Consider the following 12,422-nt stretch of genomic DNA (forward strand, 5'->3'; position numbering starts at 1 on the left):
TATGTTTTTCCAAACTTTATTAATTCTTAGTATTTTTAAGTGAATTTATGGTTAAAAATTAAAAAATAATGTGCATATGCATATACATAACAAGGAGGATGAGATTGTTGACATGTGTAGGTCAAAAGGAAGTTTCTAAAAAACCCTTATGTGGCATCCCAAAACCAAATTCAAATTTGAGTGGAAAAGATCATGGGATCATGAGGATATGTGTCTCATTTCCTATTTGTATTGAAACTCTAAGAAGACATGTGTTTTATCATTTCCTATTTTGATTGTAACTCTATAAATATGGGGAGAGATTCATGGACTCTCATTAATGAGATAGCTTCTCATATTTTTGTATAAATAGGAGAAGTTTTCTCCTATCATTTTCATGTGTAAAATTGGAGTTATGCTCAAGCTTTGAATACAAAATTAGATTGTGACACCTTACTCATGAATGTTCCTTCATTTTGACTTGCTTTTGCTTACATATGAAGCATCTCGATTTACCATCTCTCACACTTTTTGATCAACTACCTAAAATGTGTGAGATTTAATTGCTTTTATAGATTAAAGTTCATTTGCTTTCTTAGTATTAGTTTTAGAATGACTGTGTCATCTTTTCTTTTCTAAAAACATTTCAATAGGAAAGATTTATGTATTTTCCAATTGGATTAATTTTGAGACAAGAGCTCATAGTTATTTAGTTTCCATTCATGTTCTGTTATTTACTTTCTTAGATTAAACTATCAATTCATTGTATAATTGAATAAAAGATCAGGCCAAGAAAGTGACTTCAAATTGGGTGATTGAATGTTCAACCTATGCAATCATTGAGCTGTACTTTTTTGTGCTTTTAAGATCCTCATTTAATTGCATTAACTGATATTTCTAAAGATCATTCTAAGAAATTGATTTAATCATATTTCAAGATTGAATGGTTGAATATTTACTATATGCAATTACCGAGTTATTTTCTGCACACTTTACTTGCTTTTCTAGGACATTAGAAGTTAAAATAGTTTCTAACACATCATCTCAAAAAGGTAACACTTCATAATTGAATGCTGGAGTAACTAAGTATACATTAGTTGTTTTTAATTTCACAGGTTAGTTGAATTTTATTTTCATTATTTGATTTCATAGATTAGATGAATTGGTTTTCGTTATTTTGTAGTTAGATTGATCTAAACTGAAAGACAATTTCTAACACATACAATGCACACATGCTTCACATGTTTACGAAACCCCCCGGGTTGACAAATTAAATGACAGGCAATCACTTTTCCCCAACAGATCCAATAGTTGTGTTGCAGATTCTTATGGAAAGGGAAACAGGATGGTCACATCTATGCTTAGGTTCGTTGGTATTTGATTGCACTTCCAAAGAAATGGGGTGGCTGGGGACTAAAAAACCTTGAGTCCTTCTCCAAAGCACTTGTTGCCAAAATGGGTTGGTAGATTCTCACGGTACAAATCTTATGGACTGAGGTTGTTTATAAAAAATACATCTGGCCCCTTCGTACACTTTATTGGATTCAGCTCCTTACTTGGAACAAAACAAGAATATCATCCATATGGAGAGTTGTATTAAACTCTATATCTTATGTTCGAGATGGACTGGCCTGGAGGATTAGGTCGGGCTCCTCAATTCGTGTGGGTATGAATCCATGGTCTGACAGTGGTAATGCTTTCAGACTATCACCGAATCTCATCCATTATTTATCTAATGCTAGTATTATCTATCTTGATCAAATTGCAGACCCAGAAAACACTAATATTTTTTCTCAAGCTTGGAAATCAGCATTACAACTTGCCATACTTGACATTTGGCATCTTGACTGGCTCAGTTATACTAATGCACTTATTGAATCACATGTCGGGATTCTTGAAGGCGAAGATGAACTTATTTGGGCACATGCTAAGCATGGGCATTATACTCCCAAGGATGGATACCCTATTATATACTCTACATCTAAGCCACCAATTTCTTAGTAGTGGTGGAGTTTATTATGGAAACTGAAAGCTCCTCCCCGCACTAGACTCTTCATGTGGAATTTTCTATGCCACAAAGCTCCCACGGGTGAAAACCTTATGAAGCGATCTTTCCATGGCCCTACTTGGTGCTTTTTATGTCAACAAGCCTCTGAATCCATCTTTCCATGGCCCTACTTGGTGCATTTTATGTTGACAACCTCTGAATCCATTGAGCATGTCTTCCTTCACTGTCCCACCATCATGGATTTTTGGGCCCTGATTCTCTCCTCTCTCTCTATTATCTTTAGATGATAAGGAAATACCATCCTTGAAGCCTGGCAATCATGGTGGTCATCGGCTTAGCCTCACAAAGCTGGAAATCTCCCACTATGGGTCTGCTGGGCTATTTGGCTGACTCGAAACAGACACATTTTCAGTGATATTATGCCTCACTAGAACCATGATTCTACACGTGTCTTGTCCATTTATTCCAATATACTTGAGGATGGTAGACTTGCTCCCCATCGATCCATTACCCCTAAAGTCATTGACAAAAACATTCCATGGGCTTATTTTGATGGATCTGCCCAGGCATAAGGCTGTGGAGGGGGAGCTTTATTACACCTATCACAGAACAATTTTTTTAAAATTCAGATGGGTTTGGACAATGGTACCAATAAATTTGCAGAATTGATCACACTCAGACATCTTTTGCAATTTTATTTAGAAAAAGATTGTAGGCACCTTCAAGTATTTGGTGCCTCCAAGATTATCATAAATTGGTTCAACAACTTATCTATCTTCCATGCACACACACTCGGGCACATATTGGATGATGCACTGTTTTTAAGGTCCCAATTTGATTCCATTGTTTGCCATCATATCTACTGGGAGCACAACCAGATTTCTGACCAACTATCCAAGGAGGCTGCGGTCCGCCCTCGGGGTCTATGGATGATTCAGGAGCAGAAGGATATGGACCACTATCATTTTCCATACATCGATCATAGAATATAGGGGCCCGATAGGGCCTGTTTACATGACTACCAGTGCTTATTTCACAAGACAGTTTTATGTATATATTTATTTTTGATATGTAATTATGCACATATTATTAGTATACCTTGCAAGGTTTTTTGTATATGAACATCTGAATGGTGGTTCGCCACAACTTCAACGTATGCTTCTTCAAGCATCTACAACATGTAATTTTCAAATATTAATGGAAATTACTATTTTTACTTGGGGAAAAAACATTACGTAAAAACATTTAAAGATAAATAAATTAATTAAAAAAATAAATTTAAATAAAAAATAAAACAAAGGAGATGACAACCTCAATAATAATCCACACAAATTGTCATAAAGAAAAATTCAAATGGCAAACACAATCAAACAAAACCACATCCATGTAAAGTTATTGACTAATTCAAATGGCAAACACAATCAAACAAAACCACATCCATGTAAAGTTAATGACTAATTCAAATGGCAAACACAATCAAACAAAACCACATCCATGTAAAGTTAATGACTAGATAAAATATTAGATATTCTTCTACATCAAATATTGATATCAATATCACAAAAGTTCCCCTACTTCCAAATGTAAATCTATATTATAACCAAATGACCATAACCCCAAAAACCCCACATATATAATAATCACATAATGATTATAACTTGGTAATTCAATTATTTTATTGTAAATTAAAGTTTTACTTAAAAAACACTTACACCAAGTTATCCTTTAGCTTTTTATGATGCATACATCACCAATACCAAACCAAATTTAGTAATAGTTGAGCAGAGAAATGCATGCACGAGCTTAAATAAGGCGAACATTTAAGGATGTTAAAAAGAAGGCAAAGACGAGGTTGATTGATCTATAAAGGTTATTTTCAGCTTCAATTTTACTTTGCAATGATTTAAAATATAAATTTATTTTAAATAAAGAAATATTTAAAATAAAAATAAATAACTACCTATATAATAAAAAAATTAATTACACATTAAAAAAATTGAATTTTCTTGATACTTGAGAAATCCAAATTTTCATTAAACAGGGAAATTTCATCTCTTCATACATCCAAATTTTCAATAAATACAACTAAATTAAAACACTCTTTACTAAAAGTCAATAAATACAACTAAATTCCAACTCTCTATCCAACAGTATGTAGCAAAAATCAATAAATGAAACTAAATTTGAACACTCTGTACTAAAAACCACATCCATATAAAGCTAATGCCACACACACGTCATAAAGGAAAAAATATTAGATATTTTTCTACATCAAATATTAATATCAATATTATAAAAATTCCCCTGCTTCCAAACATAAATCTATATTATAACCAAATAACCATAACCCAAAAACCCCACCTTCATAGTGTCTTCCGTAATGTTGAATGATTATCTTATTATAAGTTCTTTCAAAATTCACTTAAACCAAATTATCCCTCAACTTGTTATGATATATACATCACGAGTACCAAACCAAATTATTAATGGTTGAACACAGAAATGCACAGGTATAAATAAGGTGTATAAATAAGGTGCATTGCTAACAACATTTAAGTAGGTTAAAGTGAAGGTTTTTATTATTTATAAATCACCAGTACCAAACCAAATTAGTAATGGTTGGGAAGAGAAATGTACAGGTCTAGATAAGGTGCATTGCTAACAACATTTAAGTATGCTAAAAAAAAGGCAAAGACAAGAGGTTGATTGATTTATAAAGACTCTTTTCAAGTTCAATTTTACTTTGCAATAGTTTAAAATATGCATTTATTTTAAATAAAAACATATTTAAAATAAAAATGTTAAATTTTTATTGATTTGAGGCTTCTGCGATCTATATTCTGTGTGGTGTTATCTTCCGGAGTCATCGCAATCGTATTTGTTGTAATCGACGTTTCGAACCAACCTTCGTGGTTCATCATCAAGATTAGATCCATGAAATAATAAGTCAGAACCCAATAAGGTAATAAATAAGGCTAGAGTGGGAATGAGAATGAATGACAACCGACATGTATGATAATGTTATAATACAGTTTAGTTGTAATTTATATATTTTATGTAAATTTTATTATTATTAGATCCGTTAATAATTATTTTAGTTAAAGTTTATTAATTATTAATTTAATGACTAGTCTACTAATTATTATGAATTTTTTTTTTTTTGAGAAATGTATTATGGTTACATTAATAATTTAAAGTAACTATTAATTAATAAACTCACTAAATTTTTTGTAGAATTGATTAATCTTATTAATTATATGATCAAGATGAGTATAATGATGTGCCTTATAATAAGGTTATAAATTGTATGAATTATAGTTTTCATTTTTATTTATAGTTATATTTAAATGATTAAAAGAAAAATTAATAATACTTAATAACTAATAACTAATAATGATGTAATGACTTACTTTTTATTATTAATTAATTTCTAGAATGAACTTAAAAATTGTAATGAATAAAACTATTACTTGTTTAATTGGTTTAAAACTAAACTTTATTGTATTATTATTAACTATAATAAATTGATTTATAATTCATAATCATTGAGTTAATAAATTTCATTTGAACAGTGAGGTTTTGGGAGTCGGCTCTGCATAATTGGATGAACCCCACCTGACAGGGGTTTATAGGCCGTACTATGGCCCTGTAAGCCCCTTCCCAACTCATCCCTGCCCCGTACTCCATCTCCCGAGAAGCAAATTTTTTTTACCTCCCGACACCCGGTCCTATTTCCCTACTTCTACCCTAGCTCATCGGCTCCTGTTTTTTACCCTAGGGTTTTTACCTGGCAGCGCAAATTGCATCGGAACGGAACAACCAAAGCAAGCACGGGGTTTTTGGGCTGCCTACTGTTTTTCTCCTACCGGTGAGAGCGACCTGCAAATCTGCATTACCAAAACGGTCCCCCGAGGTCAGTGCCGACGGTTACCAGCTCACGAGGCAGACACAACGAGCGGTTACGTTTCTCTCGAGGAAGGTTTGCAGCTGTCGACATGGACAATGAGGAGCTCGATTACTCGGATTCCCCGCTGGCGGAGTCCTCCATCTGGCGCACAACGTTTTCCTCTTCAGAGGGTCTGCACAGTGGCAACTTGTCTGCTAGCTTTGAGCATCTATCCCCGTCCCGTTTTGACCCGCCTCTTCCCACCTCCCTTTACCCTGGAGAACCATCCTCCTGGAATACTTTCGCTGTTCCCTCCCCGGCCTCGCTTGGTTTCCTCTCGGACTGCCTACAGTCTTCTCCGATAGGCAACGCTTCACATATGCCGGAGATTCCCCCTATCCCCCCCCTTCCTGTCAACCCTCCGGTGACAAACCCGGTGGTAAACCCTCCTCAGGCAACATCAAACCCTCCACAGGCCCTTACAGCCCCATCCGGCAGTTACCACGCGGTCCCCCCCCTCCCAGAAGCCATCCCCACCCTGGGATCAAACCCGCTCCCCCCCCCTCCCAATCCTCCCCCGGCGGGCTCAAAAGCACCTTCCAACCAGGGCCGTATGTCCTCACGTCCCTCCAAAAAACAGCGCTGCTTCAAATCCACGGCTGAGGACGCCTTCCTGAGGTTGGAAGAGGACATTCAGTGGGAAGACGCCATGGATATGGCAGACCGTGTACTGGTGGGAAGGATCCGCGGCAGGCATGCATCGGCGGAGAAAATCAAGCAATGGGCCTCAGAGATCTGGGGTCAATACCTCGTGGAGATCCCATCGGTACAGACATTCGTGCGAGGATGGTTTGCACTCAGATTTGCTAGGGCGGACCACACGAGCTGGGTTCTATCATCTTTTTGGCACTTTGAAAAAGCCCCGGTACTGCTCAAACGGTGGACGCCCCTCTTTGATCCTGAGACGGAGCTGCTGGGCATTGGGCCGATCTGGGTCAGATTGCCGGGGCTGCCCCTCCAATACTGGTCCGATGCCATCTTCAAAAGGATAGGCAACGCGCTTGGTACCTTCATGGAAGTAGACAAGTCCTATATCTCGACGGGTGCATTGGCCTATGCTCGAATACTAGTGCACATGGATACCAGGGGTGGTGTGCCGGCAAACATCACTATTCAGTGGAAATCTACTTCAAGGACGCAGAAGCTAGACTACGAGGGCATCCCCTACCGATGCAGACGATGCCACCAGGTGGGGCATCTCTATAAGGACTGCCCCCTTCTCCAGAAGACTCAGCAGGCAGCTACAGGAGAAGATCCACCAATATCAGAAGGCCATACTGGAACACCGGCAGCAGAGGCTCCAAGAGCGGACCACATCATTACATCCGACACGGTGGAAGCGCCTCCAGCATCCCGCCGAAAGAAGGCTGCATCAATCGCTAATCGGCCGCCTTCTCCTCCACTGACCCGATCACGAGCAGCAAAGGGAGCGGTCTTCTCGTCGGGTATGTCCTCTTCTCTGTCTACCTCTGCATCTCTCTCTGTGTCTATGAATTTCTCAGCATCTGGTTGTCCCCCCCCCATCAAGATCCCCCCTCCCTCCTCCCCGTCTGCACAGGACTTGGTCAAGATGGACCGGCCTCCTCCCCCCCCTCCCCGGTCACATTATGTGACCTGCCAAATCCCTAAGCCATCAGGCTTACCCTACTCCTCATCGGATCCCACTATCCCCCACTCCCCCTTCCCTTCGCCCTCTCCCTCGGTTAACTCTGCCCCGAGATACCCTACCCGCTCGACAACCAAGCTGAAAGCTCCGGACTCTATTGGACTGCCGCTGGACAATCTTATCCTCTCTCCTAAGCAGGGTCGAGGTCGACCTTCCTCTATGACTATTGCACAAAAACAAGCGGAGGATGAGATCCTCCTGGGTAAACAGATCACTATTCCATGGGCCCTTAGAGCGCAGGATGGCCCCCCCCACCCCCCTCCATGAAAATTTTGTCCTTCAACTGCAGAGGGTTGGCCAGCCCGGAAAAAAAATTGGCCCTAAAGCGCCTTTTACTAACTAACCCGGTGGACATACTATTTTTACAAGAAACCTTATGTAGCGCTGACTCCGTGACCTCTATCTTAAGTCAATGGCTGCCTGGATGGACTTTCTCAGCCATCGACGTCTTGGGCCGCTTTGGAGGAACTGCAATTGGCTTCAAGAACAAAACTATCCTGCTAAAGAATATCTGGGGTGGAGAGGGGTATTTGGGGGCAGACATTTTCTCAAAAGAAATGGAGGAAAGCTATAGAATCATCAACGTCTATGGTCCATGCATGAACAGAGAAATTTACTGGAACAAGCTTTTCAACTCCCCTCTGCTACAGGCGGATAATATTATATTGGGTGGAGACTTAAACTTCTCCATGGGATTCTCTGAATCTTGGGGACATCAGGCACAAATTGACCCCCTCTCTGATTTTTTTGGGCAATTACTTGAGGAACACCACTGGATTGATCTCCCCTCAGCAAAAGTCCAATTCACATGGAAGAACAACCGAACAGGGGATCAAAGCTTAGCCAGGAGGCTAGATCGTTTCATCATTAAGGAAGGGCTATGCATTCTCCACCCCAGATCTCGGCAGTGGGTGGGAAGTGGGGGGATCTCAGATCACAGACCCATCCTCCTGGAGATGGGGTCTAGACACCAGACTCAAAAAGCCCCCTTCAAATTTAACTCCACTTGGCTCAGGGACCCCAGTTATATCAATCTCATTACTGACTTCTGGAAGGCACATCCGATCCCTGAGGATGCAGACCCAGCCACTGCTTTTGTTAAGAACCTCTCAGCGCTCAAAGGGATCTCAAGAGAATGGGCAAAAATGAAGAGAATTCAGGATGATCACACTCTTTCGCTGGCTGAACAAGCTATAGAAGTTCTTGAATCTGACTCAGACGGAACTTACATGACCATAGACCAGAAGTCCAGTTATGAAAGTCTCATCAAAAGGAGAACACAGGTCCTCAGAGACAGGGAAGACTCTTGGAGACTTAGAAGTAGAGCCATCTGGCTCAAAGAGGGGGATGAGAACACTAAGTTCTACCATCGTTTTGCAAATGGTCGGAAGGCGATCAATTCCATTTGGGAGCTCAAAGATGATCAAGGAAATCAAGTAAGTAATCCAGGGGAACTAGCCTACCTGGCCTCAACACATTTCAGGAACATTTACAAAGCACCGGAGCAAGCTAGCCTACTTGAAGTAATGAGAGTGGCAGAACTCTTCCCCAGATTTGTGGATGACGAAGCTGCAGAGGATCTCACTAAAGACATCTCATTGGTGGAGCTGGAAGCCACAATAAAAGGATTCCAGAAAGACAAAAGCCCGGGACCTGACGGCTGGACCATTGAGTTCTATTTGGCTTTCTTTGAACTGTTAGGCCAGGATCTCCTCAAAGCCATAAGCCATTGCAGCCTCACGGGCTCCGTCCCTTCTAGCATTAAGGCCACCTTTATTGCCCTCATCCCGAAAACAGATAAACCGGAATCCTTTGATGACTTCAGACCCATCTCGCTCTGTAACTGTTTGTACAAAATTTTAGCAAAAATCCTAGCAAACAGGTTGAAGCCCATCCTCTCGGACAATATATCCTCTGAACAATTTGCTTTCCTTCACCATCGTCAAATCCATGAAGCTATTGGCACTGCTCAGGAGCTCCTCCACTCGATGCAGAGTAAGAAGCTGAAAGGCATGATACTCAAAGTAGACCTCTCAAAAGCTTTTGATAGGGTTAATCTACTTTACATCCGAATGCTCCTCACTCACCTGGGCTTCCCCTACCCGTTCATCAAAAGTCTCATGGGTTGCATCTCTGATATCCCTTTCAGTGTCCTCCTAAATGGATCCCCCACCCCTTTCTTCACCGCTGAGAGGGGCCTCAGACAGGGACACCCCCTTTCGCCCCTCCTTTTCCTCCTCATTATGGAAGGGCTAAGTAGGTTGATTACCTCGGAACACAGGAGAGGACGCTTAAAAGGTATCAAAATTGCGGACAACTGCTCTCTCACTCATCTCTTATTTGTGGATGATGTACTCATTTTTTTGAATGGTAGCATGGCGGACTCATCCACTCTACAACACATCTTTGAACTCTTTCAGAAAGCCACTGGTATGGTTATAAATGTTCAGAAATCCACTATCACTGCTCATGGCTGTACTCCACAGGAAATCATCTACACTAAAAATCGCTTCCCCTTTCAAGTTCATCCAATGGAGGAAGGGCTGAAGTATTTGGGCTTCCGAGTGAAACATGGAGGATACAAGATCGCAGACTGGATATGGCTAATTACAAAGGTGGAGAAAAGAATTAATGTATGGTACAACAGATATCTTTCAAGGGCTGGAAGACTTACTCTCATCAAAGCAGTGTTGGAAGCTACACCGGTGTACTGGATGTCACTGGCATGGATACCAAGGGGGATATTAGCTAGGCTACAAAAAATTTGCTGCAATTTCCTATGGAAGGGAAACAAACGGGAAATCTATTCGCCTGGGTAAAATGGGACACAATAGCAAGACCCAAAAAATGGGGAGGATGGGGCATAAAGCGACTAGACTTATTTGCAAATGCTCTGGCAGCAAAGCTGGGTTGGCAGCTTCTCACCTCTGACAGTCTTTGGAACAAGGTCGTAAAGGTAAAATATATTGCCCCGGAGAGCATTTACAGCTGGATCAGTAGGGATCACAGAGGTACTGGAAGACACTCTATAATCTGGAAAGCTGTCTAAACTCTCTTCCTCTCATCCGGGAGGGTCTCACCTGGAGAATCCAACAAGGCAATTCAGTCCGCATTGGCATAGATCCCTGGATTGGGTGTGGCAACATGTATAGACTATCAGGACAGCTCAGGGCTCACCTACAGGAACAAGGGGTCACACACATCACTCATATTGCTGACCAGGAAAACACCTGTTTTCTTCACCAGGCTTGGAAGTCAGCAACAGACCTCCTCATTCCGGATCACTGGAGACAAGAGTGGGAATCCTACACCGAGGCTCTCACACAAGCACACATCAGAATCTCGGAGAAGGAAGATGAGATTGTTTGGGCTCTAGCAAAGAGTGGCTTATATACACCAAAGGAAGGATACCTGCACCTCATGCGCCCTTATCAGCCTGACAATATTCAACAATGGTGGAGAGCCATTTGGCAGTTAAAGGCTGCCCCAGAACGAAACTGCTGATGTGGGCAATCCTGTACAACAAAATTCCTACCGGCGCAAACTTGATAAAGCGCTCCTTTCATGGACCTTTCTGGTGCCATTTATGCAGAAGGAACGATGAAGACACAGAGCATCTCTTCCTCACATGCCCGGTGGTACAGGATCAATGGACTCTCCTTTCTGCTCGTTCCCCCACCCTCCGGCAATGGCAGGGCCCCACTATCCTTGAAGCTTGGAAATGCTGGCTGGAAGAACATTCGGGAAAGGACAAAAACATCCCTCTTCTCATGTGCTGGTCCATCTGGACAGCAAGAAACAGAGCTATTTTTGATCAAAAGCTTCCTCACTGGCCTTCCATACTGACCCACATCTTTGCTGATCTAGCTCTTATCCCAGACGATCCTCCCTCTGCTCCCCCCCGCACCATCACCCCTGAACTCATTGACAAATCCATCCCATGGGCGTATTTTGATGGCTCAGCCCAAGAGGAGGGTTGTGGAGGGGGAGCCCTCCTCTTCCTCAGAGACGCCCACTACTTCATGTTACAAATTCCTCTGGGTTGGGGGACAAACAACTATGCTGAGCTTACTACGGCAAAACACATTATCTCTTTTGCTCTTGGAAAAGGATGCACTCATCTGCAATTGTTTGGGGATTCACAGCTTGTTTGCAATTGGCTCAACAGAAAATCAATTTGTAATGCATACTCTTTAAGACATATTCTGGAAGAGGCCCTCAGACTAACAGATGCTCTTGAAAAATTTGAATGTCGCCATATATACAGGGAGCGCAACGTTCGGGCGGACCAACTGTCCAAGCAAGCAGCACAGAGGCAGGAAGCGGACTGGCTAATTCAGGAGAAGCTGGACGGGACTTTCTTTCAGTACTACCACAGACCTTTTGTTGATCAACAACCACAAAGGGATCCACAACACTGAAAGGGGTCCCAACATATCACCGTTTTTTGGTTATTTTTCTATGTTTACTAAATACAAAATCGGTTATATATGTATGCACCGCCTCGGGGCGGAAAACAGTCTGTTTACTATACCTTTTTTGGACAGCAAGATATAGACTTGCTGCATATATTGTTTTTGAATATAAACCTCCTTGGAGGATGTACACTCCCTGAGTGGTGATAAACACACAGGGAAAGGAAATGATCTCTCTTAGCTCACCGGTGCAGTCCTGGAACAATCGTCAAAAAGTTTCTTTTTGATAGTTTTGATAGGCACACAGCCTCATTATGCATATGCGCAGCATCTACAGAATGTAATTTCTCTTTTCTTAATAGAAATTACGACTTTTTCTACGGGAAAAAAATAAATTCATTTTAAAGG

At 41.2% G+C, this 12,422-nt stretch overlaps 1 protein-coding gene across 1 annotated transcript; it reads left to right on the forward strand.

Annotated features, from left to right (window-relative positions):
- Window positions 1-11,051: 11,051 nt before the first annotated feature.
- Window positions 11,052-12,020, forward strand: LOC149262347 (uncharacterized). Its single transcript, XM_089377789.1, has one exon. The coding sequence runs from the start codon at window positions 11,052-11,054 to the stop codon at window positions 12,018-12,020; it is 969 nt and encodes a 322-aa protein (XP_089233915.1).
- Window positions 12,021-12,422: the final 402 nt, after the last annotated feature.

This window comes from Pinus tabuliformis, chromosome 6 (genome assembly GCF_031772625.1).
Source record: "Pinus tabuliformis cultivar Carrire ecotype Pingquan chromosome 6, CPIR1, whole genome shotgun sequence".
In the NCBI taxonomy this organism is placed as follows: domain Eukaryota; kingdom Viridiplantae; phylum Streptophyta; class Pinopsida; order Pinales; family Pinaceae; genus Pinus; species Pinus tabuliformis.

Bases quoted from the DNA above. Each gene is read 5' to 3' on its own strand.
- LOC149262347 (XM_089377789.1), top strand. From the start codon at position 11,052: ATGGTGGAGAGCCATTTGGCAGTTAAAGGCTGCCCCAGAACGAAACTG.